Genomic DNA, 26,066 nt, shown 5'->3' with positions numbered 1-26,066 from the left:
CTAGCTTTTGTACATTAGAAAGTTCTACTGGTTCCACAGTTTTAAAGCCATTTCACAATTTTGGATCCAAAAGTCAGAAATATATTTATGGCAAAACATGACTAGGGGAAATGAATTGTTGATCAACACATACAGAATACACTTTAATCAAGCTGCTTATTTTCTTGTTTGCTCCAGCTTGTATCTGCAAGAATGGACAGATATAAATGAATCATAGTCATTTAACACTTCTGCCATTTCCACATTTTCTGTTATTGTTTTCTCCCCCACATTGAGTAACGGGCCTAACCTGTCCTTGGTCTTCCTCTTGCTTCTAATGTATTTGTAGAATGTTTTCTTGTTACCATTTATGTCTCTAGCTAGTTTAATCTTGCTTTGTGCCTTGGCCTTTCTAATTTTGTCCCTCCATACTTGTGTTATTCGTTTATATTCATTCTATGTCAGGGACGGTCTAGATAATATTTAGTCTTGCTGTGAGTGCAGGGGACTAGACTAGATGACCTCTCGAAGTCCCCTCCAGTCCTACGATTCTATGATTTTATAGTAGGGACATGCATTGTCATGGAAGCACCTTTAAATTAAGGGTTCAGTAGAAATGATGGAAGCACTTATGTGCAAAAGCACAGTGTTAGTCCATTTCTGTTCAGCTGTCGCTAAAGCAGTGAAAGGAAGAAACAACAAGAAAGATCAAAAGAGAAGAATATTGAGAGACACCACAAGAAGAGAAAAGAGGGGGAAAAATAATGGTATTTTACCTTTCTCCATCTTAATTTTGATATCCTATTTCATGTGTGCACTCTATATCATGTAGATCTCCAGATTTGCTGTTTCTTTACTTCCAAAATTCAAGAAGTTAAGAAATGGAAACTCAGCTCCTCCCCTCAAAATTTTAAATCGCCTGCCTCTGCTCAAAAGTAGTAGAGAAAGAGAAGATGCATCCCCTCTCCAATACCCTTTTCCTCAACTGCTTCCCAGAAATAAAAAAAATCAAAGCTACCTCGCACATCTCCTTGGGGCCAACTGTTCTCTACTCAGCTGTTATAATCCTGAGCTTTCCCCTGACAAATTCTACCAGTCATTTGCTCGTTTTAGTATAAAAATCTGCAGCACATTACATTTAAAATTTGGAGGCAATGCAAAATTATTTGAATTTAAAGTAAAAAACAAACAAACAAAATACTAACTAGACTGGTGAAAGTTCCACATATGCTAGGTCAAGTATAATGTACACAACACAGGGCTTTGACTATTTCTAGTACTTTTGATGGTTTAACCAATTATTTGGCACAATTCAATTATGATGAGGGCTGTCAAGTGATTAAAAAAATTAATCACGATTAATCTCGTAATCACATAATTTAATCTCAAACAATAGAATACCATTTATTTAAATATTTGTGGATATTTTCTACATTTTCAAATATATTGATTTCAATTACAACACGGAATACAATGTGTACAGTGTTCACTTTATATTTATTTTTTATTACAAATATTTTCACAGTAAAACAAAATAAATAGTATTTTTCAGTTCATCTAATACAGGTACTGTAGTGAAATCTTTATCATGAAAGTCGAACTTACAAATGTAGAACTACATGAAAAAAAAATCTACAAAAAGAAAATTGCATTCAAAAATAAAAAAATATAAAACTTTAGCGCCTACAAGTCCACTCACTCCTACTTCAGTCAATCGCTCAGACAAACAAGTTTTGATTACAATTTGCGGGAGATGTTGCCCGCTTCTTGTTTACAACGTCACCTGAAAGTGAGAACAGGAGTTTGCATGGCACTGTTGTAGACGGCGTCACAAGATATTTATATGCCAGATGTGCAAAGATTTTTATGTCCCTTCATGCTTCAGCCACCATTCCACAGGACATGTGTCCATGCTGATGATGGGTTTTGCTCAACAGTGATCCAAAGCAGAGCAGACGGACATATGTTCATTTTCATCATCTGAGTCAGATGCAACCAGCAGTTGATTTTTTTTTTTTGGTGGTTTGGGTTCTGTAGTTTCCTCATCGAAGTGTTGCTCTTTTAAAACTTCTGAAGGCATGGTCCACACCCCGTCCTGATCAGATTTTGGAAGGCACTTCAAATTCTTAAACCTTAGGTTGAGTGTGCTGTAGCTAATTTTAGAAATCTCTTTGCGTTTTGTCAAATCTGCTGTGAAAGTGTTTTTTAAAATGAACATGTGCTGGGTCATCATCTGAGACTGCTATAACATGAAATATATGACAGAATCCGGTTAAAACAGAACAAGAGACATACAATTCTCCCCCAAGGAGTTCAATCACAAATTTAATTAACACGGTATTTTTTTAATGAGCATCATCAGCATGGTAGCATGTCTTCTGGAATGGTGGCCGAAGCATGAAGGGGCATAGGAATGTTTAGCATATCTGGCACGTAAATACCTTGCTACGCTGGCTACAAAAATGCCATGTGAACGCCTATTCTCACTTTTAGGAGCCATTGTAAATAAGAAGCAGGCAGCAGTATCTCCCATAAATGTAAACAAACTTGTTAGTCTTAGCGATTGGCTGAACAAGAAGTAGCACTGAGTGGACTTGTAGGCTATAAAGTTTTACATTGTTTTCTTTTTGAGTGCAGTTATGTAACAAAAAAAAAATCTACATTTGTAAGTTTCATTTTCACAATAAAGAGATGGCACTACAGTACTTGTATGAGGTGAAATGGAAAATACTATTTCTTGTATCATTTTTATAGTGCAAATATTTGTAATCAATTTTTGAGCACTGTATACTTTGTTTTCTGTGTTGTAATAGAAATCAATATATTTGAAAAATGTAGAAAAACATCCAAAAATATTTAATAAATTTCAATTGGTATTCTATTGTTTAACAGTGCGATTAATTGCAATTCATTTTTTGAGTTAATCGCATGAGTTAACTGCGACTAATCGACAGCCCTATTATGATTCATTTGAGCTATTAAAATATACATCCTATTGCTAACTACATTGTTGCATATATATATAGCTCTTGAGATGGGGCAAGGCCAGACGGCTATGGAAGAGTAGTGGGAGACAGATATATTAGCTCCAGGCTAAACAAATCCCTGGTACCAGGATAAGTGAAATGGCAGCTGGTCCAGGTCAATTAAGACACCTGGGACCAATTAAGAACTTTCCAGAAGGCAGGGAGAAGGCTAGGTTGTTTGGGACACCTGAAGCCAATCAGCAGCTGGCTGAAACTAGTTAAAAGCCTCCCAGTTAGTCAGGTGAGGGTGCATGTCAGGAGCTGTGGGAAGAAGTTGTGCGGTTGGAGGGGTCAGATGGGACGCAAACCCTGAGGACCACTAATTGTCTGCCAAACATGACATCAAGAGATGACGTAGAGGCATATCTCCTCTCATTCGAAAGGACTACTCAGCGTGAGGCGTGGCCCCAGGAGCAGTGGGCCAGCATCCTCACCCCTTTTTTGTGTGGAGAGGCCCAGAAGGCCTACTTTGACTTGCCTGCCACAGATGCCACTGACTATATCCGTCTGAAGGCAGAGATCCTAGCACGAGCAGGGGTAACGGCAGCAGTAAGGGCCCAGAGGTTCCATGAGTGGAAATACCAGGAGAACAAACCTCCGATGTCCCAGCTATTCAACCTCATACACCTCGCACGGAAGTGATTACAGCCCAAGGCGTGCAGGCTGGAGGAGATTTTGGAAACCCTGGTCATAGACCATTACATGCGGGGACTGCCGCCAGATCTCTGCAAATAGGTAGGCCAGAAAGATCCGTCCACATACGACGAGATGATAACACTGGTAGAAAGACGGATGACAGCCAGGGGACTGACCTGACTACCCAAGGAAGGCCTCTTTCGAAGCAAGCACCCGACCCCAACCCTGGAAGGTTAGGCGGCAGCCAAATCCCTGGGGAGTCCTAGGTGGAAGAAGGGGGGGCCGAAAACCAGCGGGGACCCCAGAAGAAAGGGATTGGCCAGAGTGGGGGGAGCCCCAGGACTAAACCCCCTAACCCTCGGGATAGGAGAGTGATTAAAAGCAATTATAGATGTTATGCATGTGGGGAGTGGGTACACATAGCAGCTCAGTGTCCCAGCACCAAGGAGCTTATGCATTGTAACTTGGGGGATTGGGAGGTCCCATGCTCCCTTATCCACCTCATGGGGGTCGCATTAGCCCCGCATAATTGCACCAGGCCAGTGAGGATAAATGGAGCAGAGACTACAGCGCTTGTGGACTCTGGGAGTGCTATCACTCTCATATCGGGTAAGCTGGTAAAAAACAGTCAGCTGCTACAAGCCAAATGCGTAGCAGTGACGTGCATGCATGGGGCCATGAGCCATTACCCCACCATCCCAGTGGAGATAGAGGTTCAGGGAAACCCCATTGAGGTGACAGTGGGCATAGTTCCTAAACTCACATATCCTGTAGTCATTGGGAGGGACTATCCAGGGTTTGATAATTTACCACCCCCCCACACCGGAGAGGCTGGAGGGAGGTGGGGACCCTGAGGACAGCGACTCGTCACCAGGAGAATGTCAACCCCCGATGTTCGCTGAGATTTCTCAGGATCTGTTCTCAGCCCCCTGAAAGACCCGGAAGACAAAAAAGGAGAGGAAGGCCTCAAAGCCCTTGGGAACCCGGATCCTGACCCAGGGCCAGAAGACCTCCCTAGTAGGCAGATTGATGCGAGCAGCCAACAGACAAACTTCCACCACAGAAGGTGAGCCAGAAGTTGCCCCCAGCCATGATGGCGGCGAGCCATTGGAAGAAGCAGAAGCCGGCCCCTGGGAGCTTGGGCAGGTTAGTCCTGGGAGAGAAACTTTTGGGTGGGACCAGGCGGAGGACCCCAGATATGATAACACCAGGAAAGAGGTGGCCGAGATTGATGGGATACCCGTGGATGGGAACGTCCGGGGTCCCGGACCTTATTTTATAGTGAAGAAAGATCTCCTGTACCACGTGGTGCAAATGCAGGAGCAAGAGATACAACAACTTCTGGTGCCACAAAACATCAAAAAGCCATATTGAGTCTCACCCACAGTCACCAGTTTGGAGGACACCTAGGGGTAGAGAAAACCCAGGCACAGATCCTGCGGAGGTTCTTCTGGCCAGGAGTACATGAAGATGTCCAGCGATACTGCACCTTTTCTCCGGAGTGTCCGTTACATAGCCCTCGCCCGCACTTGCGGGCTCCTTTGATACCTCTTCCAATAATAGAGGTTCCTTTCGAACGGATAGCCATGGATCTGGTAGGGCCCCTAGAGAAGACAGCTCAGGGCCACCAACATGTGCTTGTTGTACTGGACTATGCAACCCGGTACCCGGAAGCTGTTCCCCTGCGCAATACAGCTTCCAAGACAATAGCTAAGGAGCTAGTACAGATCTTTGCCCGGGTTGGGCTACCCAAGGAGATACTGACGGATCAAGGGACACCTTTCATGTCCAAGTTGATGAAAGATCTCTGTTTATTGCTCCATGTACAAGCCCTATAGACCTCTGTATGCCACCCGCAAACAGATGGCCTTGAGGAAAGGTTCAATAGGACCCTCAAGGCCATGATCAGGAAAGTGGTGAGCCGGGATGGGAAAGATTGGGATACCCTATTGCCTTACCTCATGTTCACCATCCGGGAAGTTCCGCAAGCCTCCACGGGTTTCTCTTCATTGAAACTACTATATGGGCGCCACCCTTGGGGCATATTGGATATAGCCAGAGAACCTGGGAAGAGGAGCCAAATCCCAGAAGGAACATAGTTGAGCATGTACTGCAGATGAGAGATCGGATAGCCCAAGTTACGCCCATTGTACGGGAACACTTGGAGAGAGCACAGGAGACCCAACGAACCCATTATAAACATCAAGCGAAGCTTCGACGGTTCCAACCAGGGGATCGGGTGATGGTACTGGTGCCCACAGCAGAAAGTAAACTGTTGGCCCAGTGGCAGGGACCCTATGAAATAACTGAAGCCATGGGAGAGGTGAACTATAAGGTGCGGCAGCCAGGCCGTCGGAAATGGGAGCAAATTTACCACATCAATCTTCTAAAACCTTGGCACGATTGAGAGACATGCTTAGTCATGCAGGAGACCCTTCCTTTTGGAGGATAACTTACATGAACAAGTGAGGATATCATCCAACTTGATGCCGATCCAAAAGATCGAGGCAGCCGACATGATTAATCGCAACAGAGATGTGTTCTCTACAAAACCAGGGCGAACGACTGAGACCTATCACCATATCCGCACGATTCCTGGAGCCAAGGTAACATTGAGACCCTACCGAATCCCAGCAGCCAAAAGAGAGGAAATCAAGGCCGAAGTAAAGAAAATGTTAGAATTAGGAGTTATTGAAGAATCTTACAATCAGTGGTCCAGTCCAATTGTTCTAGTGCCTAAACTGATAGTACCATGAGATTCTGTAATGACTTTCGCCGACTGAATGAAATATCCCAGTTTGATGCATACCCCATACCATGCATCAACGAACTGGTTGACCGACTGGGTGATGCCTACACTACACTGGATGACTACACTGGATCTGACAAAAGGGTACTGGCAGATTCCTCTGACCAAAGAAGCTAAAGAAAAGACAGCATTCTCCACCCCAGATGGGCTATTCCAGTACACCGTCCTCCCATTGGGGCTACATGGGGCCCCAGCCACATTCCAGCGCCTCATGGATAAGCTGCTGCGCCCCCATACTAGTTATGCAGCTGCATACCGAGATGATGTCATCATCCATACGCCAGACTGGGGAACCCACTTGGAGAAAGTTGAGGCAGTACTGCGCTCCTTAAGGCGGGCTGGCCTCACTGCTAATCCTGCTAAATGCGCCATAGGGCTAGCAGAGGCTAGGTACCTGGGATATATTGTGGGAAGGGGCATAGTGAAACCCCAAACAAATAAGCTAGAGGCAATTCAAAACTGGCCCCAGCTGACCTGAAAGAAGCAGGTCCGTGCGTTCCTAGGCATGGTAGGCTACTACTGACGGTTTATTCCCCACTTCACCATTAGGGCAAGTCCCCTAACGGACCTGGTGAAGGCCCGAGGTCCAGACATGGTAAAGTGGACCGACGCAGCAGAGGGGGCATTTACAGACCTTCCGACGGCCCCCTCATGACCCCGTACTCATAGCCCCGGACTTTAACAGGGAATTTCTTTTACGAACCGATGCTTCTGAGGTGGGGTTGGGAGCAGTTCTGTTGCAAATGGTGGGAGAAGAGGAACACCCAATCCTCTACCTAAGCAGAAATCTTCTCCCAAGAGAACAGAAATATGCAGTAGTTGAGACAGAATGCCTTGCTGTCAAATGGGCTACGGAGACACTGCGTTATTACCTCTAGGCCGGTGATTTACTCTTGTGACGGACCATGCACCCCACCAGTGGATGCAGCGGAATAAGGAAAAGAATGCAAGGGTCACCAGGTGGCTTTTTATCCCTCCAACCATTCCAGTTCGCATATGGCACAGGGCTGGATGCCACCATAGCAACGCTGATGGTCTGTCACGAGCATACTGCCTGGCGTCCCAAGTTGCCCAACTCTATGGTGTTGAGCAGAGCGGGGGGGATATGTGACGCGGCAAGGCCAGATGGCTATGGAAGAGTAGTCTTATTGGGATCCGGGAAGTGGGCGGGCAAAGCCCGTCCACTGCTAAAGGGTCCCCCCCAGCCTAAAAGGGGGATCCACAGGACCTAGATACCCAAAAAATTCCGGGGGACAACTAATAAAATAACAGGGACAGGAGTGCGGTCAAAGGGTCAAAAGAAGGGAACCGGACGGGGACACCGAGCAGAGAACCCCGGACAGAGCCCACTGCTCCTCAAAGGCGTCAAGGGAGTCAGAGGACGCCGCCCAGAGGAACTCTGCCCGGATACGTGAACGGACCGAGGATCGGAAATAGGCCCCACAGTCACAGGAGACTCCATCGGCCAACCTCCTCACTCTGGTTTTGTAGATGGCCATTTTAGCTAGGGCCAGGAGGAGGTTGACCAGGAGATCCCGTGACTTTGTGGGGCCACGGATAGGGAGTGCATAAATGAGAAGGTGAGGGGAGAAGTGCAACCAAAAACGTAATAAGATATTGGTGAGGAGCCGGAATAGGGGCTGCAGCCTGGCACACTCCAGGTAGACATGTGCCAGGGTATCCCTCACGCCGCAAAAGGGGCAGGTGTCTGGGATTGTGGTGAACCGCGCCAAGTACACGCCCGTGCTCACGGCTCCGTGAAGGAGCCGCCAACTGACATCCCCAGCGGGCTTTGGGACTAAGACGGAATATAGGCTGGCCCACCGGGGCTCTTCACCCTCCAAAGGTGGCAAGAGGTCCCGCCATTTTGTATCGGGGCGGGACACGAGGGTGCGTATGGAAGAGTAGTGGGAGATAGATATATTAGCTCCAGATTAAACAAATCCCTGGTACCAGGGTAAGTGAAATGGCAGCTGGTCCAGGTCAATTAAGACACCTGGGACCAATTAAGAACTTTCCAGAAGGCAGGGAGAAGGCTAGGTTGATTGGGACACCTGAAGCCAATCAGCAGCTGGCTGAAACTAGTTAAAAGCCTCCCAGTTAGTCAGGTGGGGGTGCATGTCAGGAGCTGTGGGAAGAAGTTGCACGGTTGGAGGGGCTGAGTAGTACACATCATATCAGGCACAAGGACGGAAGCCCTGAGGTAAGGGTGAAGTGGAGCTTGAGGAAGTGAGGGCTGCTTTGGAGGAAGTAGCCCAGGGAATTGTACATGTCATGTTTCTAAAAGGTCAGCTACCATAGCTGATACTATTAGGGTCCCTGGGCTGGAGCCTGGAGTAGAGGGTGGGCCTGGGTTCCCCACCACCACCTTTGCCCCCTGATTCATCACTGAGACTGGCAGACAACAGAGACTATGCAAGGAAGGATAACTTCTCCTCACCTCCCTCGCTGGCTTATGATGAAAATGGCTCAGTAGACTGTGACCCTTGTCTCTAGAGAAAGAAGGGTTACAGGGAGGGTCACAGTGAGCCTCTGAGGCTGGCGAAATCTGCCAGGAAACAGGGGACCCACAGAGGCAAGGACAGAGCTTTGTCACACTCTCAATAAAGAATCAGGACTGCAGCAAGTTGCCCCTCTAGAAATCTATCTATAATTAAATCTACCAAGCCAATCTGAGCCAGAAATAATTATTTACAATCCTAGAATTTAAGAATTTTAGTCACAATTTAGATAATTTGTTCCAGCAAAATAATAACTAACATTGATTAAGTATGACTATTATCTGTTCCAAAAAGACATCTACTTATCTACATCTTCTCAAAGATGGGACACTATGATGCAGAGAGGCATAAATAAAAAGCCTCTCATCAGCAACAACAGTGAGATGGTGTCTCATCCACTGAAAATAAATGCAAGTCTTTTTTGGCTGTCTCAGAATACATAAAGAAATAATAGACTTCTGAATGCCCTGCTAAGGCCAGTGGCATCACTGCTGTCAATGAGCAACGGACTAGAACAGGAGTCTCCAAACTATGGCCCGTGGGCTGGACCCGGCCCGGGGCTTCCATTTGTCCGGCCCTCCAACCAGCAGGGGAGAAGCGGCAAACAGCTGAGTAGGCATGTGAGCAGGCAGGGGGAGGGGCCACCGGCAGCAGCTCACATGGGGCAGTAGCACAGCTGAGCTGTGCGGAGGGATGAGTGCCTCTGAAAGCCAGTGTCCCCCCAAAAGGGGAGCCAACTTAGGGGAGAGTTGCTGCTGCCTCTGAGCAGGTACAGGGAGAAGCAAACAGGCAGGCTGCAGCTGAGTGAAGTGACCTTGATGTGAATGCAGAAGGAATATGGATCTTCCAAAACCCATTTGAATGCAATCTCGAAAAACTGACACCTGAACTTCAAATGGAAGTGATTGACCTGCAATCCAATGATGTGTTGAAGGACAAATATAAGGAAGGAAATCTGGTAGAGTTCTATAAATCCCTGCCAAGTGATCAATATCCTTATGTAAAAAACTTTGTCCATGGATTAATGTCAGTGTTTGACACTACTTATGTGTGTGAAAAAACATTTTCTATGATGAAATATATGAAATCCAACTACAGATCGACCTTGTCTGAGGAACATTTACAATCAATTTTGATGATAGGGAACACTAAATGTGAACCACAGCTAAATGTAATTTTGTCAGAAAAATTACCATACTTCTCTCTAATTCTAAAATAATATTTCTTTATATTTGAATATGTGTAACTGTAGGATACAAATGTGAGTTTTTAGAAATAAAATTAAAAAATGTGAAATGATTTTTAATGTATTGACAAACATTTTGTGTGATTTCACAGTATCTACATCAATTAACTTTTATACCTGATTTAGAATGTAATGCAACACTGACACAGAGTAGAGTAGTGTTGTGTTTTTAACGATTTTGCATATATTTTGCATGTATTTAATTTTTTTCATAGTTGCTTTGGCTTGCGAAGCCCCTTCAAAAATCTAATATGGCCCTCATTTCATAAAGTTTGGAGACCCCTGAACTAGAAGATCTCACCACACATTTCCCCTTTGGATTTGGTCACTGTTCAATTTCTTAGATATGAATGTAGACTGTTTATTTTAAATGCACATCACTGAAAATACCGTAAAATAGCAAATTTTTAAAGTGTATCTTCTCATTTTTATGCCCAAGTATCATCATCAAAACAAAATTCACAGAGTAAAAATTCCTCAAGATCCTCAAACAAATGTATGCATTTTATTTTAAGCAAGGACTTCTGTCATAAATATAAAAGGAAGGGTAAACACCTTTAAAATCCCTCCTGGCCAGAGGAAAAACCCTTTCACCTGTAAAGGGTTAAGAAGCTAGGATAACCTCGCTGGCACCCGACCAAAATGACCAATGAGGAGACAAGATACTTTCAAAGCCGGAGGGGGTTGGGGAGGACAAAGGGTCCTCTCTCTGTGTGTGTTGTTTTTTGCCTGGACCAGAGCAGGAATGCAGGTTAGAACTCCTGTAAAGGGCTAATAGGCAATCTAGTTAGATATGCGTTAGATTCTATTTTGTTTAAATGGCTGATAAAATAAGTTGTGCTGAATAGAATGTATATTCCTGTTTTTGTGTCTTTTTGTACCTTAAGGTTTTGCCTAGAGGGATTCTCTATGTTTTGAATCTGATTACCCTGTAAGGTATTTACCATCCTGATTTTACAGAAGTGATTCTTTTACTTTTTCTTCAATTAAAATTCTTCTTTTAAGAACCTGATTGCTTTTTCATTGTTCTTAAATTCCAAGGGTTTGGGTCTGTGTTCACCTATGCAAATTGGTGAGGATTTTTATCTAGCCTTCCCCAGGAAAGGGGGTGTAGGGTTTGGGAGGATTTTGAGGTGGAGAAGACATTTCCAAGCAGGCTCTCTCTCTGCTATATATTTATTAGACTCTTGGTGGTGGCAGCAATAAAGTCCGAAGGCAAAAGGTAAAATAGTTTGTACCTTGGGGAAGTTTTATCCTAAGCTGGTAAAAATAAGCTTAGGGGGTTTTCATGCAAGTCCCCACATCTGTACCCTAGAGTTCAGAGTGGGGAAGGAACCTTGACAACTTTTAAGACTGGAGGAGTAAATCTCCGTAACTGAAAACTCCAACATTACAGTCATCAGTAGAGGAGTTGTACACCCTGCCTTCATGCAGTGGAGCCATTGCAAACTCTAGTGCCCCTAGCTATGAGTGGTTTTCTAAGTGAAGGTCAGAAATCTGACTATCTGGCTTTAAGATTCTACTCGATAAGTTTATAGAGGAGATGGTATGATGGGATAATGTGATTTTGGTAATTTATTTATCTTTAAATATTCAGGGTAAATAGGCCGAATCCCCTGAGATGGGATATTAGATGGATGAGATCTGAGTTACCCAGGAAAGAATTTTCTGTAGTATCTGGCTGGTGAATCTTGCCCAGGGTGCTCAGGGTTTAGCTGATTGCCATATTTGGGGTCAGGAAGGAATTTTCCTCCAGGGCAGATTGGAAGAGGCCCTGGAGGTTTTTCACCTTCCTCTGTAGCATGGGGGCATGGGTCACTTGAGGGAGGATTCTCTGCTCCTTGAAGTCTTTAAACCATGATTTGAGGACTTCAATAGCTCAGACATAGGTGAGGTTTTTCGTAAGAGTGGGTGGGTGAGACTCTGTGGCCTGCGTTGTGCAGGAGGTCGGACTAGATGATCAGAATGGTCCCTTCTGACCTTAGTATCTATGAATCATTAAATTTGGCAAAAAATTAAAAGGGAGAAAAGATAGAATGGAAGATAAAATACACCTTTATTCAAAAGCAATAACAGTTTTAAAAATAAATTATAGCTCAAAACAAGTGCTGGATTCCACTGGCAATTTTCTCTTCCCAGCAGTATAAAAAGTTCCTATAAGTAGCCCTAAAGAATTGCAAGCTGGCAGACCTAAACCTGTCACTGCTCTACAGCTGAATACCCCCTGTCCTGTGGTTCAGGTAAGGGTAATTTTGGGAAAGATACATGCCATATTTAGGTGGGAAAGAAGAAACATTTTTCGCCAGTTGTTTCAGAAAAAAACAAAGAAAGAAAGAAAAAATCCAGCAACAATGGCTATTTGAATCTGCTCAGAGGTCTGTACTAGAGAAAGTAGACCTGGCAGATCTGAATTGGAAGAAAGTTTACAGGTTAAGTAGCCAAAGGTGAATTATAAATTTATTACATTATTCTGCAGTTTATAATATAAATAAAATAAAATGATTCACATGGCTCATGTAGTTTTACAGCACACACAGTTTATAAACACATACACACTTTTACTTCTTGGAGAAGAAAATCTAACTAGAATACTGAAGAACAAAAAACTATTTTTTAAATCAAGAAATTATGAATTAAGGTTACCAAACAACCAGAGGCAACACATGGGGGAAACATGCAGGGTCACATGTCCCCCAAAATTTGCAGCTTAGCTTGTACTAGCATACTCAGTAACACTGCTGAAGCTGGCTGCCCTTACTCTGCTCCCCACCCCCACTATCAGCAGGCAAGCCTCATCTGTGCAAACAACCTTGCCACATGTCACCATTAATCTATATAACATACACGTGTAACTATGGTAGGTATTTCAACTACTTTTAAAAATTTTGAAATTCTAAACAATGAAACATAACATGGTTTTCATGTCAACTCTCTGTCCTTTCAGAGGAATAGAGAAGGTCATTAGTTGCCTAATTCAGATCAAGCTGGTTACTTGGTTTTATTTAACGTTCTGCACATCAAGGAGGTTAGTAATTACAGTGCTGTATCTCGTCTCTGTAGCGAGGATGGTCAGGGTATACTGGACTTAGTATTTTACAGTGGAATAGAGGAAGCTTGTGTCTCTAGAGTTTCCAAGTTCCTTAAACTTGAACTATTTACTTAAAGAGACAAGGTGAGTGAGGTAACATCTTTCATTGAACCGACTTCTGTTGGTGAGAGAGAGAGAGAGAGAGAGGCTTTTGAGCCACACAGAACTCTTCTTCAGATCTGAGAAAGGTACTAAGAGTGTCACAGCTAAATACAAGAACGCACAGATAGTTTAGCATAAGTAGTTAGTACAAATTCTAAGGGACCAGTCAAGCTGTGTATAGCTCGAAAGCTTGTCTTTCTCACCAACAGAAGTTGGTCCAATAAAAGATATCACCTCACCTGCCTTGTCTCTAATATCCTAAAACTGACATGACCACAACACCACTGCATACAACTATTTGTCTTAAGGAATTTACAATCTCTGTTGATTTCCAAACTCTTCATATTGGAATTATTTTGATTATATGGTTTACAAATTCTGTTGCATGTCTGCAGAGCTTGTAAATTCCATAAAACTGATCAATGAGTATAAACTCTGCCAAGAGCTCTCGGATGTTCATATTTCTACAGTTAATAGCAATGCCCAAGATTTGAACTCGTCTAATAAAAATGTCTCTATTCACTAGATTTCTCCTAGGATTACTGAATAAATAAAAAATGAAGTTTCTAAACCAACTCATTTTTGCAATACTGCATTACAAAAAAAGTCAGACTTTACAAAAGTGAAAATCCCTTTATAGCCTCTAATAAATTAAACACTTTCTCTAATTTCAGGCTTCCCAAAATACTTTTTTGGCTAAAAACCACAATGAAGAAATTTCAAGCAGAAATGAGAGGATTCATTATTGATATTATAATAGAATACAAATACATAATATTTTAGACTTATATAATAATTGCAAAGAAAAGACCCCTTTAAGGCAAAATTTTCTGAGATACCCTCAAAATGATCTGTACTGGTGGTAATTTACAGGCAGATGGTGCTTTCCTGATACCTTGTATAGACGTTTCTTACTCTAGACTTTTCTTTTTAGTGTTCTGTAGTCCTTCTCCATATGTTCTCTTACACTGGCAATGATGGTTCCTAAACTGTAGGTACAGAATTACTTATTTATTCCAGGACTGAATTACAGTTGTTTCTTTAAAGCTCTCAAAGATGCACTTTACAGAAGATGAAACTGCTAATTATTGATATGCAGCAGTATGAGTTTAAACCATTGAAAGACACTTGATATTGTTCATGGATGCATTAACAAAAATATTAAATACTATTTGTCACAGTGTAACCAGTGTATTTGTTAAATATCAAGTTTTACAGATTTGTGGTGGATACTTATTTGCTTTCACAGATGTTAACTGAAACTGGAATTTGGCAGCACATGAGGAAATGGATAAACTACTATGTAATTACTTTACAGCTCCACAGATTATGAGAGACAGCTATTACAAGTCCTTGACTGGCAGAAATGCCTGACTATGGTTTGGGAATAAGAACTACCCCATTCCTGGTAGGAAGTAGATAGTGTCAGGCAAAAGATTTATGAGACGGTGCACTCTGTGTAATGCTTCATATAGGTAATCTTAAATTGTAACTCTGAATTTTTTTAAAAATAAAACACTTTCTTTTGCTTCTAATCTGCATATATTTAATAGGTTTTGCAAAATACATCATTGCAATCTATTCCAAAGATCATGCTCTTAACAGGTTTGTCATTTCTAAAATGTTTTATGAACAATAATTACTATATAGTTCAGGGGTGGACAAACTTTTTGGCCTGAGTGCCACATCGGGGTTCCAAAGCTGTATGGAAAGCCAGGTAGGGAAGGCTGTGCCTCCCCAAACAGCCTGGCCCCTGCCCCCTATCCGCCCCCTTCTCATTTCACTGCCCCCCTCAGAACCGGTGACCCATCCAACCCCCTGCTTTTTGTCCCCTGACCGCCCCCTCCCGGGAGCCCCTGCCCCTAACTGCCCCCCGGGACCCCACCCCCGATCCAACTCCCCCTGCTCCCTGTCCCCTGACTGCCCCGACCCCTGACAGGCCCCCCGGGACACCCACGTCTATCCAACCCCCACTATTCCCCATCACCTGACTGCCCCCCCGAACCTCCGCCCCATCCAACCACCCCCTGCTCCCTGACTACCCCCTTATCTAACCCCCCAGCTCCATTACCATGACGCTCAGAGCAGCAGGACTGGCAGCCGTGCGGCCTGGTCAGAGCCAGCCACGCCACCATGCTGCACGGCAGGAGCTCACAGCCCCGCCGCCCAGAGCACTGGCGGCACAGCGAGCTGAGGCTGCAGAGGATGGGGAACTGCAGAGGAGGGGCCAGGGGCTAGCCTCAAGGCCAGGAGCTCAAGGGCCGGACAGGACGGTCCCACAGGCCATAGTTTGCCCACCTCTGATCTAGTTACTATCTAGTTTCTACCCTAACTGCTATTAGTGACTCCAGTATCTTAATGAAACATCAGGTCTGTGAATATCCTCAGTTTTCTTAAAAAGTAGGGAGAAAAGGTCTCTGCGCACGTATACCCCAAACTGGATTTTGCTTATGAATTCAGTGAAAATTAATGTTCAGGTGAATTACAAGTGCTATTGGAAATACTAGCTCAACTTCCAAGCAGCTTCAAATATGGTTTCCACGGGCAAGTCACAAGCTTGCATCCAGCATGAGCATAACCAGAGAAAAGAATAGCTGCATCCTGTAGGTCAACTATAGATGAAAAAGGCTGCTACCTGAAAATCCTAGAACAACGCTGGATTCTACATAATTCCCATATTCCAAACTATATTGGCAAAGGTGAGTGCACACAAAAATAGAATGTGCACTCGGCACGCAGTTCATTCTTCAAGGTATTTCCCTCCACCTGTTAGCATTGACTAAAGCTCCTGTATGAAGACTGAGGTCAACATCTCCATCCCTCAGACCCAAGGGAACTTGCCACCATATAAAGCCTGTTTGTTCAGGAGACAGAGTATTCTCAGGGGCTGGTGCAAGACTGTGGAACAAACTCCCACAGTTGCTAAGCTCAAACCTCACCACCTTCCACTCCAAAGTGCAATGTATTTCTTCAACCTGCCTTTTCTAATATAAACATGTACCCAGGGTGTACCTTCAAACAAAACTAAGCCAACCCCCCTCAAAATCTCCTACACAGACACATACACACACACAGCCCAACCCTCCTCCCTCTGGGAAGAGGATGAGAGAAAGGGTAAACCACACATGACAGATGTCAGTCATGCCACTTAATGCACCATGGAAGGCACACAGATATTACAATTATGAGAGTAGCATAAGAATATATATAAAATTAGCAATCCAAGAGGGAAAGCTTTCTATTCAACGTTAAAACGGATATGAATTGAACTTGAAATCACCTAGAATACTTAACTTGACTATAAAGTAAGACAAATCTAAATTAACCAAGAGCAGAAATTTCCAGTAAACAGGTGTTATTTTTATATATTTTTCTTATATCCACACTTGTATTGATTTTGAACAGGACATATAGTAATGAATCCTTAAGCGTTTTATATTTATACATACACACATCCTGACAACACTGATTTTTACTATCTATTAATATATTTCTAAAAGCACCTATTACTGTAATATTCAGACACTGTATCCAGAATGCAATTTTGATGCTAGAAGAGAGGAAAGCCTGCCTCATATGACTAAACAGCTCTATGAAGACAACCACTGATTTACAGGTTTCAGAATAGCAGCCATGTTAGTCTGTATTCGCAAAAAAGAAAAGGAGTACTTGTGGCACCTTAGAGACTAACAAACTTATTTGAGCATAAGCTTTTGTGAGCTACAGCATCCGATGAAGTGAGCTGTAGCTCACGAAAGCTTATGCTCAAATAAGTTTGTTAGTCTCTAAGGTGCCACAAGTACTCCTTTTCTTTTTTGTGAACCACTGATTTAGTCAATGATTTCTACTTTTGAAATTATTGCTACTTTTTTTAAGCTCAGTTTCTTCAGGGAATGCCTTGACAAAGATTCAAGTTTTGCACCATGACGTGAAGATAGCAAGAACAGGGTTCCTGCTAATCTTCTATGGGAGGGTCTTCGGGAGCTTTGGGACCACTAGAGACCATTCTCTCTTGTGGTTTTGATCTTTACATATCAGTATTATGCTTTATTGTCTAACTTGTCTCAAATAGGACTAAATATATAGATATATGTATATGTACCTCTCCCATTTGTTGTTCAATAATTTGATGGGCCAGTTCCTCTATGGTTGCCATGATCTTTAATCACCAGAATTTCCTGTCAAAGAAAGAAGAAGATTCTTAACATCTAGAACCTTAAAGATGAAAATATCTGGGGGAAAATATTATTTACATAAATAAATTATAGCCACAGTTACTGAAGTGAGCCCAGCAACTAATTTGAAGTGTGGTTATGCTCTAAACATGACTCTGTAGAAATGGCATCATATAGTTCCATGTTTGTGTTTCAAGGGCTTTCATATAATTTTGCAGTTTCTTAGATTACTTTTGGTTTTTTGTTCCAGCAGAACTACAACTCACAGCAAGATTTCAAAATATTAATGAGTTCTCTTTGGCTTTTACATCATTACCATCAATTCTGATCCACTGAAGGTCTAATTAAAAACTTACTCAGTTAGAACTAAGCCAGTGTTTCCATTGCTGTACCAGTCAACTTGTACAGCTTGCTCTGCGGAAGTTGTACTGGTTTAGCAACACTAACAGGAGTAATTAAAAATGTATATTTGTCATTAAAAGAAATATTTCTTAGGTGAAAACAGATCTGTGGAACAAGATGATGCCAATATCATATTCACTTTAGTGGCCACAGTATGCTTTAAAAGCAGAAATTTGGTTGAGATTCAAGTCTGCTCCCCTCATCTGTGTGAAGTGGGCAAAGTAGTCCCAGTGACAAAACTGAGATCATTACACGGTGTAAACCACTGTTATGTAATATTAAATGTTCATATGTAAGGATGGTTTGGTCACATATCTACATCTTTACATTAGTCAATATGTAAGAAGGGTGCGATGCATAAGCGTTACGAAGCACTGCAACCACTTGTTTAAATTAATGTCAATAGAGCACTTGAAATTGAATCTGCTTTATGTACCAAGCCAATACACTTATACTGAGGCCTCGTCTACACTCAAAAGTTGTATTGCTTTAACTATACTAGTATAGTTAAACATTATAACCTCCCTAGTGTGGATACAGTTGCCCTGATATAAAGGTGGTTTACACCATTATAGCTATTCCTGTACAGGAAGAGTAAATAAGTTGCACATACAGAGTATAAGGCAGTGGCTCTCAACTTTTCCAGGCAACGGTATCCCTTTCAGGAGCCTGATTTGTTTTAAGAACCCCCAAGTTTCACCTCATTTAAAAACTACTTGCTTACAAAATCAGATATAAATGTACAAATGTGTCACAGCACCCTATTACTGAAAAATTGCTTACTTTCTCATTTTTACCATAAAATTATAAAATAAATCAATTGGAATAAAAATATTGTACTTACATTTCAGTGTATAACTTATAGAGCAGAATAAAGAAGTCGTTGTGTGAAATTTTAGTTTGTACTGACTTTGCTAATGCATTATAGGTAGCCTGTTGTAAAACTAGGCAAATATCTAGATGACTTGATGTACCCAACTGGAAGACCTCTGTGCACCCCCAAGGGTAAGCATACCCCTTGTTAAGAACCACTGGTATTAGGTACTTTTATATTGGTATAATTGCAACCATATAAGGAATTTGTATCGGTTTAGCTATTTTGGTTTAAATAGACAAATAAATCACACCACATACCAAATAATCATACCAGTACTAAAACTGTGTGTAGACTAAGCTTAAGATATGTAGGCTATTTCTTCTTACTTCCCCTATATCCTTGCTGCAATCTCACCACATCATATCCCCTGTCCCAGAGGCACTGTATCATGACCAAACTACTAGCCAAAGATTCATTTTGGAGCCAACTTTACGCCTGAAGTTAAACAGACTGTTCCTTTTTGAATAGTGAGAGGACCTCAACCCCCACCAGCAGGCACTGTAGCATATCTAGCTCTGCTGACAGAGAGGAAGAAAGAAAATGGAAACATGTTTTCACTTTGCAGAGCACTTCTAAACCACCAGCAAACTTACTAGGTACAAATGAGGGAAGAGTGAAGACTAATCCAAACTTCTTCAGGTGTGTATTTAAAAAAAATAATCTCACTTTACAAACCTTAATAGCTTGTCTCAACTCCTCTGTAGGACAATTAGGTTATCCACATTACACACACAGTGAAACTGGATCACAAAATCCAGTGTTTTTCAAGTTAGGTCTTATACAAACATTGCCGTTTTCTGTTTTAAATAAAATATTCTCCATAATGGAATAGTACATGGGCTGCCAGAAGTTTTGTAACTGATTCCATAAATAAAAACCAATGCACTGGATTGACATTAGAGAACTATTATCAGCAGGAGATGCAATTTTTCAGGTAAGACTTGACATTCTCATCATTTTAAATATAATTTAATAGTGTTGTGTCCTGAGACACCACCAATTTAAAAATCACATTTGTCTGAATTTTGTATCTAGACTTACAACACCTAAAATTACTATAACAGAAATTAGCAAAAATTCTGTTTGTTTACTGTGCATTTGACTGCACTTTTTCAGTCAGCTTCTTCCCTGCTTGAAAACCCTTATGATTCTAAATTTAAAAAAATTAGAACATACTATTAAAAAGGCAATCAGAAACTGGATTCTTTTTTAAATTAGTCAAATTTGCCATCCCATCTTTGGCTAGACTTCAGTATAAAAAGTGAGTCCTTTATATAGAAGGACCTAATCGAATATGGTTTTTTGCATGAATTCCCACTGAAGTTAATGGAATTGCTATAAAGGGCTCTGGTGCCTGAACCACATCCATAATCTGTAAATCTTTTTGGATCTTTCCTGATAGAATATTACATACATACATTATCTAAGGAATGATAATTATTAAGAATCTGAAAAATACTCCCGTAAGACTGCAATTGTAAAGTCAAGTTTTTGCCCTCAAATAAATGGCATTACATTGGAACTGTAACACAAGAGGAAAATCTTTCAAAAAATGTAGATAAAATTCTATCTGAATTTTTTAAAATAATTGAATAATATCAAAAAATTCAAGCTTGCATAATGCACTTTTATACAGTTTGCCTTGATTTTTAAAAATCCTTCCCAAAAAAATAGCAGTTATTTCCTTCTCTTTTCTTGATGGCTGAGGATTTCTTCAAGGGAAAAACTGACTATACAGGGGAAAATCTGAAACTTACTTAACACAAATTGCTGTCAGATGCAGAGTAAACACGCTAAAATCCACTGTCTCAGGTGTTACTTGTACAAAAGCACAAAATTTTAAAAGAAATATGATTTTCAAATTAACTGTTCCACTTTAAATATCTGAAAAAGCTTTAGCATGCTATACCTATTACATAAATATTATCAAGTGGGCAGAGTTTATGTAAACAAGAGATTGCACATAATTTTAAATGAGAGTTTTATTCTATTGTGTTTCTAGTTTAAAAAACAGCATACTAGAAAAGTTCATACTGAATAGTTCAGGCAATTTTTACCTCTCAATAATAACTATTCTAGTAAAATTAAGTGGAGAATACATTTTTCCTGAAAGCTAAACTTTTTATTTAGCGATCAACATTTTCCATGTCATGGTTACCAGCTATCACATTTTCTGCATTCTTATTCCTAAAGAAAGCTAGAGTAAGCCAAGGTCATTATTCCTCCATCAGAAAGACTCTGACTACATTCTTTCCACAGTGAAGTGTTCAATTAGGATAACAATCATATCCGTCTTATTTACGAACAGACACTATAGTTGCTCTAACTTTCTTCCAAACCTTTTGATGTTTTGGCCTGCACTACTGGCACATTCTGATGCAAATACTAAATACTAATTGCTAATTACCCTCCATCAACTCAGCAGCACTTGCTCTCAAGCAATGTAATGCAATGAAAAGGAAGTGGACAGTTCTTCTTTTGTCTTTGCAAAGGCTTACGGTCAAATACTGAACTTGCACATGACATAAAATTCAAGTGCTCTGGATAAGTCCTATATTTCTGGAGTATAAGTATGTAAAATAATTTTGTGTGAAGTTTGAAATAAACTATATTACTAAATGAAACCCTGCTATTTAAACATTATTTGACTTGCAGACTTCAGATGAGAATGATGAATATATTGGTGGTGTTGTGAAATATAGTTATAAATATACAATGAAAATTTCTTACTAATATGCACGGCCAGAACATACACACTCTAAATTGTGTGTGATGAGTGATGTAAAAACTATAAAATGACATCATTTTGAACCTAACATATTCTTAATTTAAGACTTCACAGACAAAAGACTGTAACACTTAATGTCTCAGGTTTGTTTCTTCAAAAACAGTGCATCTAAATGGAAAATATAAAGTATTCATGGCAACTGTATCAACCATTTGTACTCAAGGAGCTCACCACACGCTCATCTCTATGTAAAATTGATTCATGTATATGAACAAAATTTAGTATTAATACAAAATAGTTTAACAGTTTACAGATTGCAAAAAGACTAATTATGTTCTGAAAAATACCACAGTTCAGTAATAACATGTTAGTCTCATTATCAAAAAGGTCATAATAATTTGGCATCCAAGATTTACCACAACCAACTTTCACAACGCACTACATAAAAGGAGTTAGATTTTCACTTCCTTAGCATAGTGAATTGTCAATTTCCATAAAATCAATTTCAATGTTAGATTTCATAGTTTGGCTGTATACAGACTGGAGTTCTTTAATATCAAACCATTTCCCAGCCATATTTGGTAGCTATTATTTGTTTTACTCTTTTTGCAAGTTATCCTCTCCCGCTGCTACAGCTATAGTGCCCCCATCCTTAATTTCCCACAAATAGCTTATCACATCATATTTGATCTCCTTGTCCCCATCTTAAAAGTCGTACTTTCATTTTATTCAACTTTTGCTCTTCCTTCCTCTGCTTTTAATTCACTGCTCTGTTAATCTACACCTGTCTTCAACTTTGCTCCTCCTCTCATACTGACTAAGCACTTTAGACATCTTCAAAAAAAGAAAAGGAGTACTTGTGGCACCTTAAAGACTAACAAATATGTTACTCCTTTTCTTTTTTTAATAAATTTGTTAGTCTCTAAGGTGCCACAAGTACTCCTTTTCTTTTTGCGAATACAGACTAACACGGCTGCTACTCTGAAACCCTTCAAAAAAAGGGTTTCCTCACATCTACTCACTCCACATCCTTCCCAATCTAAAATGTTGTTCCCCTATTTAGTAATTATTTTTAAATTTATCTTATGCAGATAAGAAGACACTAAGGGCAGGCCTTACTCTCTTTTGCAAAGTTCTAGATAAGTTCATGGTGCTACATAAGATGATTAGTAGTAGCCTGACACTACAACACAATTTTTGCCCCTACTATTTTGCAGATGCAGTTCTATAAGAAACATCTCATACACTTCACCTACATTTATTTCCATATCCTTGGGTACTGTTTCAGTTTGTTGAGGGGAAAAACAGTTTATGTTTGCATACTTCATGTCCCAGATACATGAAGTCAGTCAGTAAGTCCATATTCTAACAACTTAGAAGGATAATGTTAATTCAAAATTGGCCCAAAAGTTAAATTTTATAAAAAAAACAAGTTTCTATAAAACCTAACACCATCAAAAAAGTTTATGATTTCTTAAAAAAGAAAAGAAAATAATAAGAACAGTTTTTAAACAAATACAAATTCACCTGCACTGATCACAACTCAGGCCATGTCTACACTAGAAGTTGGCAAACTTAAGTCACTCGGGAGTGTGAAAAAATACACCCCAACATATGTGTATATGTATACCAATGACATAAATTATGTGGGTATAAGTGGTAGTATGCACAGCACTTTGTCGGCGGAAGAGCTTCTCCCACTGACATAGCAACTGCCAATCGTTGGGGGCAGTTTAATTATGTTGATGGGAGAGCTCTCTCCAGTTGGCATAGAGTGACTACACCAGAGATATTACAGTGGTGCAGCTGCATCTGTACAGCTGTGCCGCTGTAAGCTCTCTAGTGTAGACATAACCTCAATGTTTCAACACTTACAAGTGAAACTGGATGAGGTTTTAGTGTCTCAACAAAATCCAACCTAAAATGTTGTTAGAAACACACAGGTAAATAAATGTATACAATACAAGTTTAAGCTGACATAGTCCCTTTAAGGCTTCAGCTGATTTTTCATGCACCTCTCAATTTTTTACAGAATCACGTTACAAGTATCAATTCTTGATGTACTGAACAAAACATGTATTTGTGCACTAGAAGAAATGGTTGTCTCATACAGCAAGTGTGCTTCTTTGAGATGTGTTGTCCATTTATATTCCACTCTTGGTGCACATGCTCATGCGCTCATGTTCAGAATCTTTTGGCCAGCAGTGTCCATTGGGGATGCACCTGTACCCTGAGTGTCTTTGTGCCTTCCATCCATAGGCATAAAGGGAAGGGCGACCCCCAGACCATCAATTCCTTCACCAATGCAGAAACGAGGTGTTATATGACTTCATATTAGCAAGAAGGGTTATGGAATATATATGGAAAACATACTTCACAGGAGCTGATTCTTCAATGTAAGTAACTTGTTTCTTCTTTCAGTTCTTGTTTACATATATTCCATTCTTGGCGACTCACAAGGAATGACTTAAGTGACTGGAGGTGGATGCTTGGAATCTACCTAAACAATGATTGTAAGACAACTCTGCCAAAATTAGCATCAAATCTTGATGTTTCCACTATAGAGTAATGTTGGATAGAGTATGTACTGAGATTCTCTCAAAGTAGCTTTGTAAGTGACCAAAAGGAGGTGCTTGACTAAAGCTCATTGCTTGTAGAAAGTCATTAATTCTTTAAGGACAAGAGGTATTCTAGTATATCAGGTATGGAGATATGTGATATCCTTGGTACCAGAAAGAAGATCTCTTGCACTTGGAAGATGATGTAAGCCTAGTGGAGTCCTTTTGTACTGTGTATAAGTATATTCTGGACCTCTGAAGAGCAGCTGCTCTCCAGAGCTGTTAACCAGCCAACATTAATGCTTACAAGGACAGGGTAGCTGGATCCTCTCTTTCGGAAATTACATCTGTGTTGGGAGATAATTGGACTGGATATCTAACAGAGAGATTGATTAGATCTGAGAAAAATGAACTGCATTGGCCCGGGAAGAGCTAATATGATCATCTTGGCTGAGTCTTATCGGAGTTTCCTGATGACTCTGGGAATCAGTGGACTAGACAGGTAAGCATAAAAGAGTTCTAGAACCGAAGGGATCAGGAATGCATCTGACAGAGAACCCTAGTATTGGCAGCAAAAGCGAAGACACTCTTTCATTGCAAACAGGTCTATGGAGGCCAGAGTGGATAAAAACTGACATGTTTTTAAAAAGTTAAAATAAAAAAAAAAACTATTTAAAATTAAAACTGAAATAATGACAATCTGTGTACAGGCCTAAACTTACTATAATATAGTAAAATCGTTTAAATAAAACAAAAATAATATTAAGCAGCCAATGCTTGCTGCCGAGGTTTTAAAAAAGTCAACCCACTGAATTGGTGGATGTCGCTGACAAAGTATATTGAATCAGAGTTTGCTAAAGTGCTAAACCGGCTTTTGAAAGCATTAGCCTCTTCTGCAGAGAGACTATTTTCTTCACTTCCATTTATTGAACTAATTCAGTTCAATGATTAGTTAATTCAAAATTAAGAAATTGATGGCGAGTTGAAAAAGCAGAAAAGCTTGTTTTCCTTTTCCAACCTATGAATAAAAAAATTAGGAGTGAGAAGATGAGATCTCCTAGTTCTAAAATCCTGAAGCAGATTACGGAACAATCAGTTCAATTCACTAACAATAGATAAGACTATTTTTTGTTCAATAAATCAGTTAAATACAAAACATGTTTTGCTAATTTCTTTCTGATGTATCCAGCACATTTAAAGTAGTTTTATTTAACTAGTAAAAATCAATCTTAAAATGCTGTTTGTGCTTTTGTAACTGAATTTGAATTTCCATCCATATTAAATAAGAAACACATCATTCCCCATTTCTTGTATAAATAAAGTAGGAAAAATTAGGAATCTGAATACCTGGAAATTAAACTATGTAATTCCTTAAATAAATGCGTACAAGTATAGTGTAAAGGCTATATTTAGTTGCAAATACACGTTTTACTTGTTAACAATCAATGAGAACCAACTTCTCGTTAGAAAAATAACTATGTACCAATGAAAAACATGATTAAACTCAATTATTTAAATCAATGTTTCCCGCTCGTTAATTTAAATCATTATTAAAATCAGTTATTTAAATTGCATTAATTTAAATCAATCCACCTTGATGGAATACTGACCCCACCCTGGTGAATATTTTCTGTATGATGGAACCTGTCATTATGATTGCTTATGAACTTCCTGCTAAGGTCTGCCAGAACATTTTGCAAGCCTGATATGTGATGAAGAGCTACTGGAGTAATTGTGTCATATGCCATAATTCTATACAGATGCACAGCTTCTCGACAAAGGTGTGCATGTATGTATTGGGGTGGGTTGAATCTTGCTCTTCCTTCCCTGTTTATATGAAACATCGCTGTGGTTTTGTCTGCCATAATCTGAACAGTTAACCCTTTCAGTACTGGAAGCAATACTGTGCAAGCCTGATGAATAGCCTTATTTAGGACAT

At 40.6% G+C, this 26,066-nt stretch overlaps 1 protein-coding gene across 12 annotated transcripts in view; it reads right to left on the bottom strand.

Moving 5' to 3' along the window:
* Positions 1 to 26,066, bottom strand: part of NR2C1 (nuclear receptor subfamily 2 group C member 1) — a 100,092-nt gene that overhangs the window by 57,925 nt on the left and 16,101 nt on the right. For 9 of the 12 annotated variants that reach the window (XM_038403268.2, XM_043492218.1, XM_038403200.2 and 6 more), the window contains one exon: positions 17,490 to 17,565. The exons of the other annotated variants lie outside the window; for them this stretch is intronic. In XM_038403268.2, the coding sequence (XP_038259196.1) occupies positions 17,490 to 17,543 (54 nt within the window). In that variant the 5' untranslated portion in view covers positions 17,544 to 17,565. The remainder of the gene's footprint in view (positions 1 to 17,489; positions 17,566 to 26,066) is intronic. 12 annotated transcript variants of the gene reach the window in all.

Source organism: Dermochelys coriacea, chromosome 1 (genome assembly GCF_009764565.3).
Source record: "Dermochelys coriacea isolate rDerCor1 chromosome 1, rDerCor1.pri.v4, whole genome shotgun sequence".
Lineage (NCBI taxonomy): Eukaryota > Metazoa > Chordata > Testudines > Dermochelyidae > Dermochelys > Dermochelys coriacea.
Note: the sequence above shows the minus strand (reverse complement) of the source record. Positions and strands in the feature narration are given on the sequence as shown.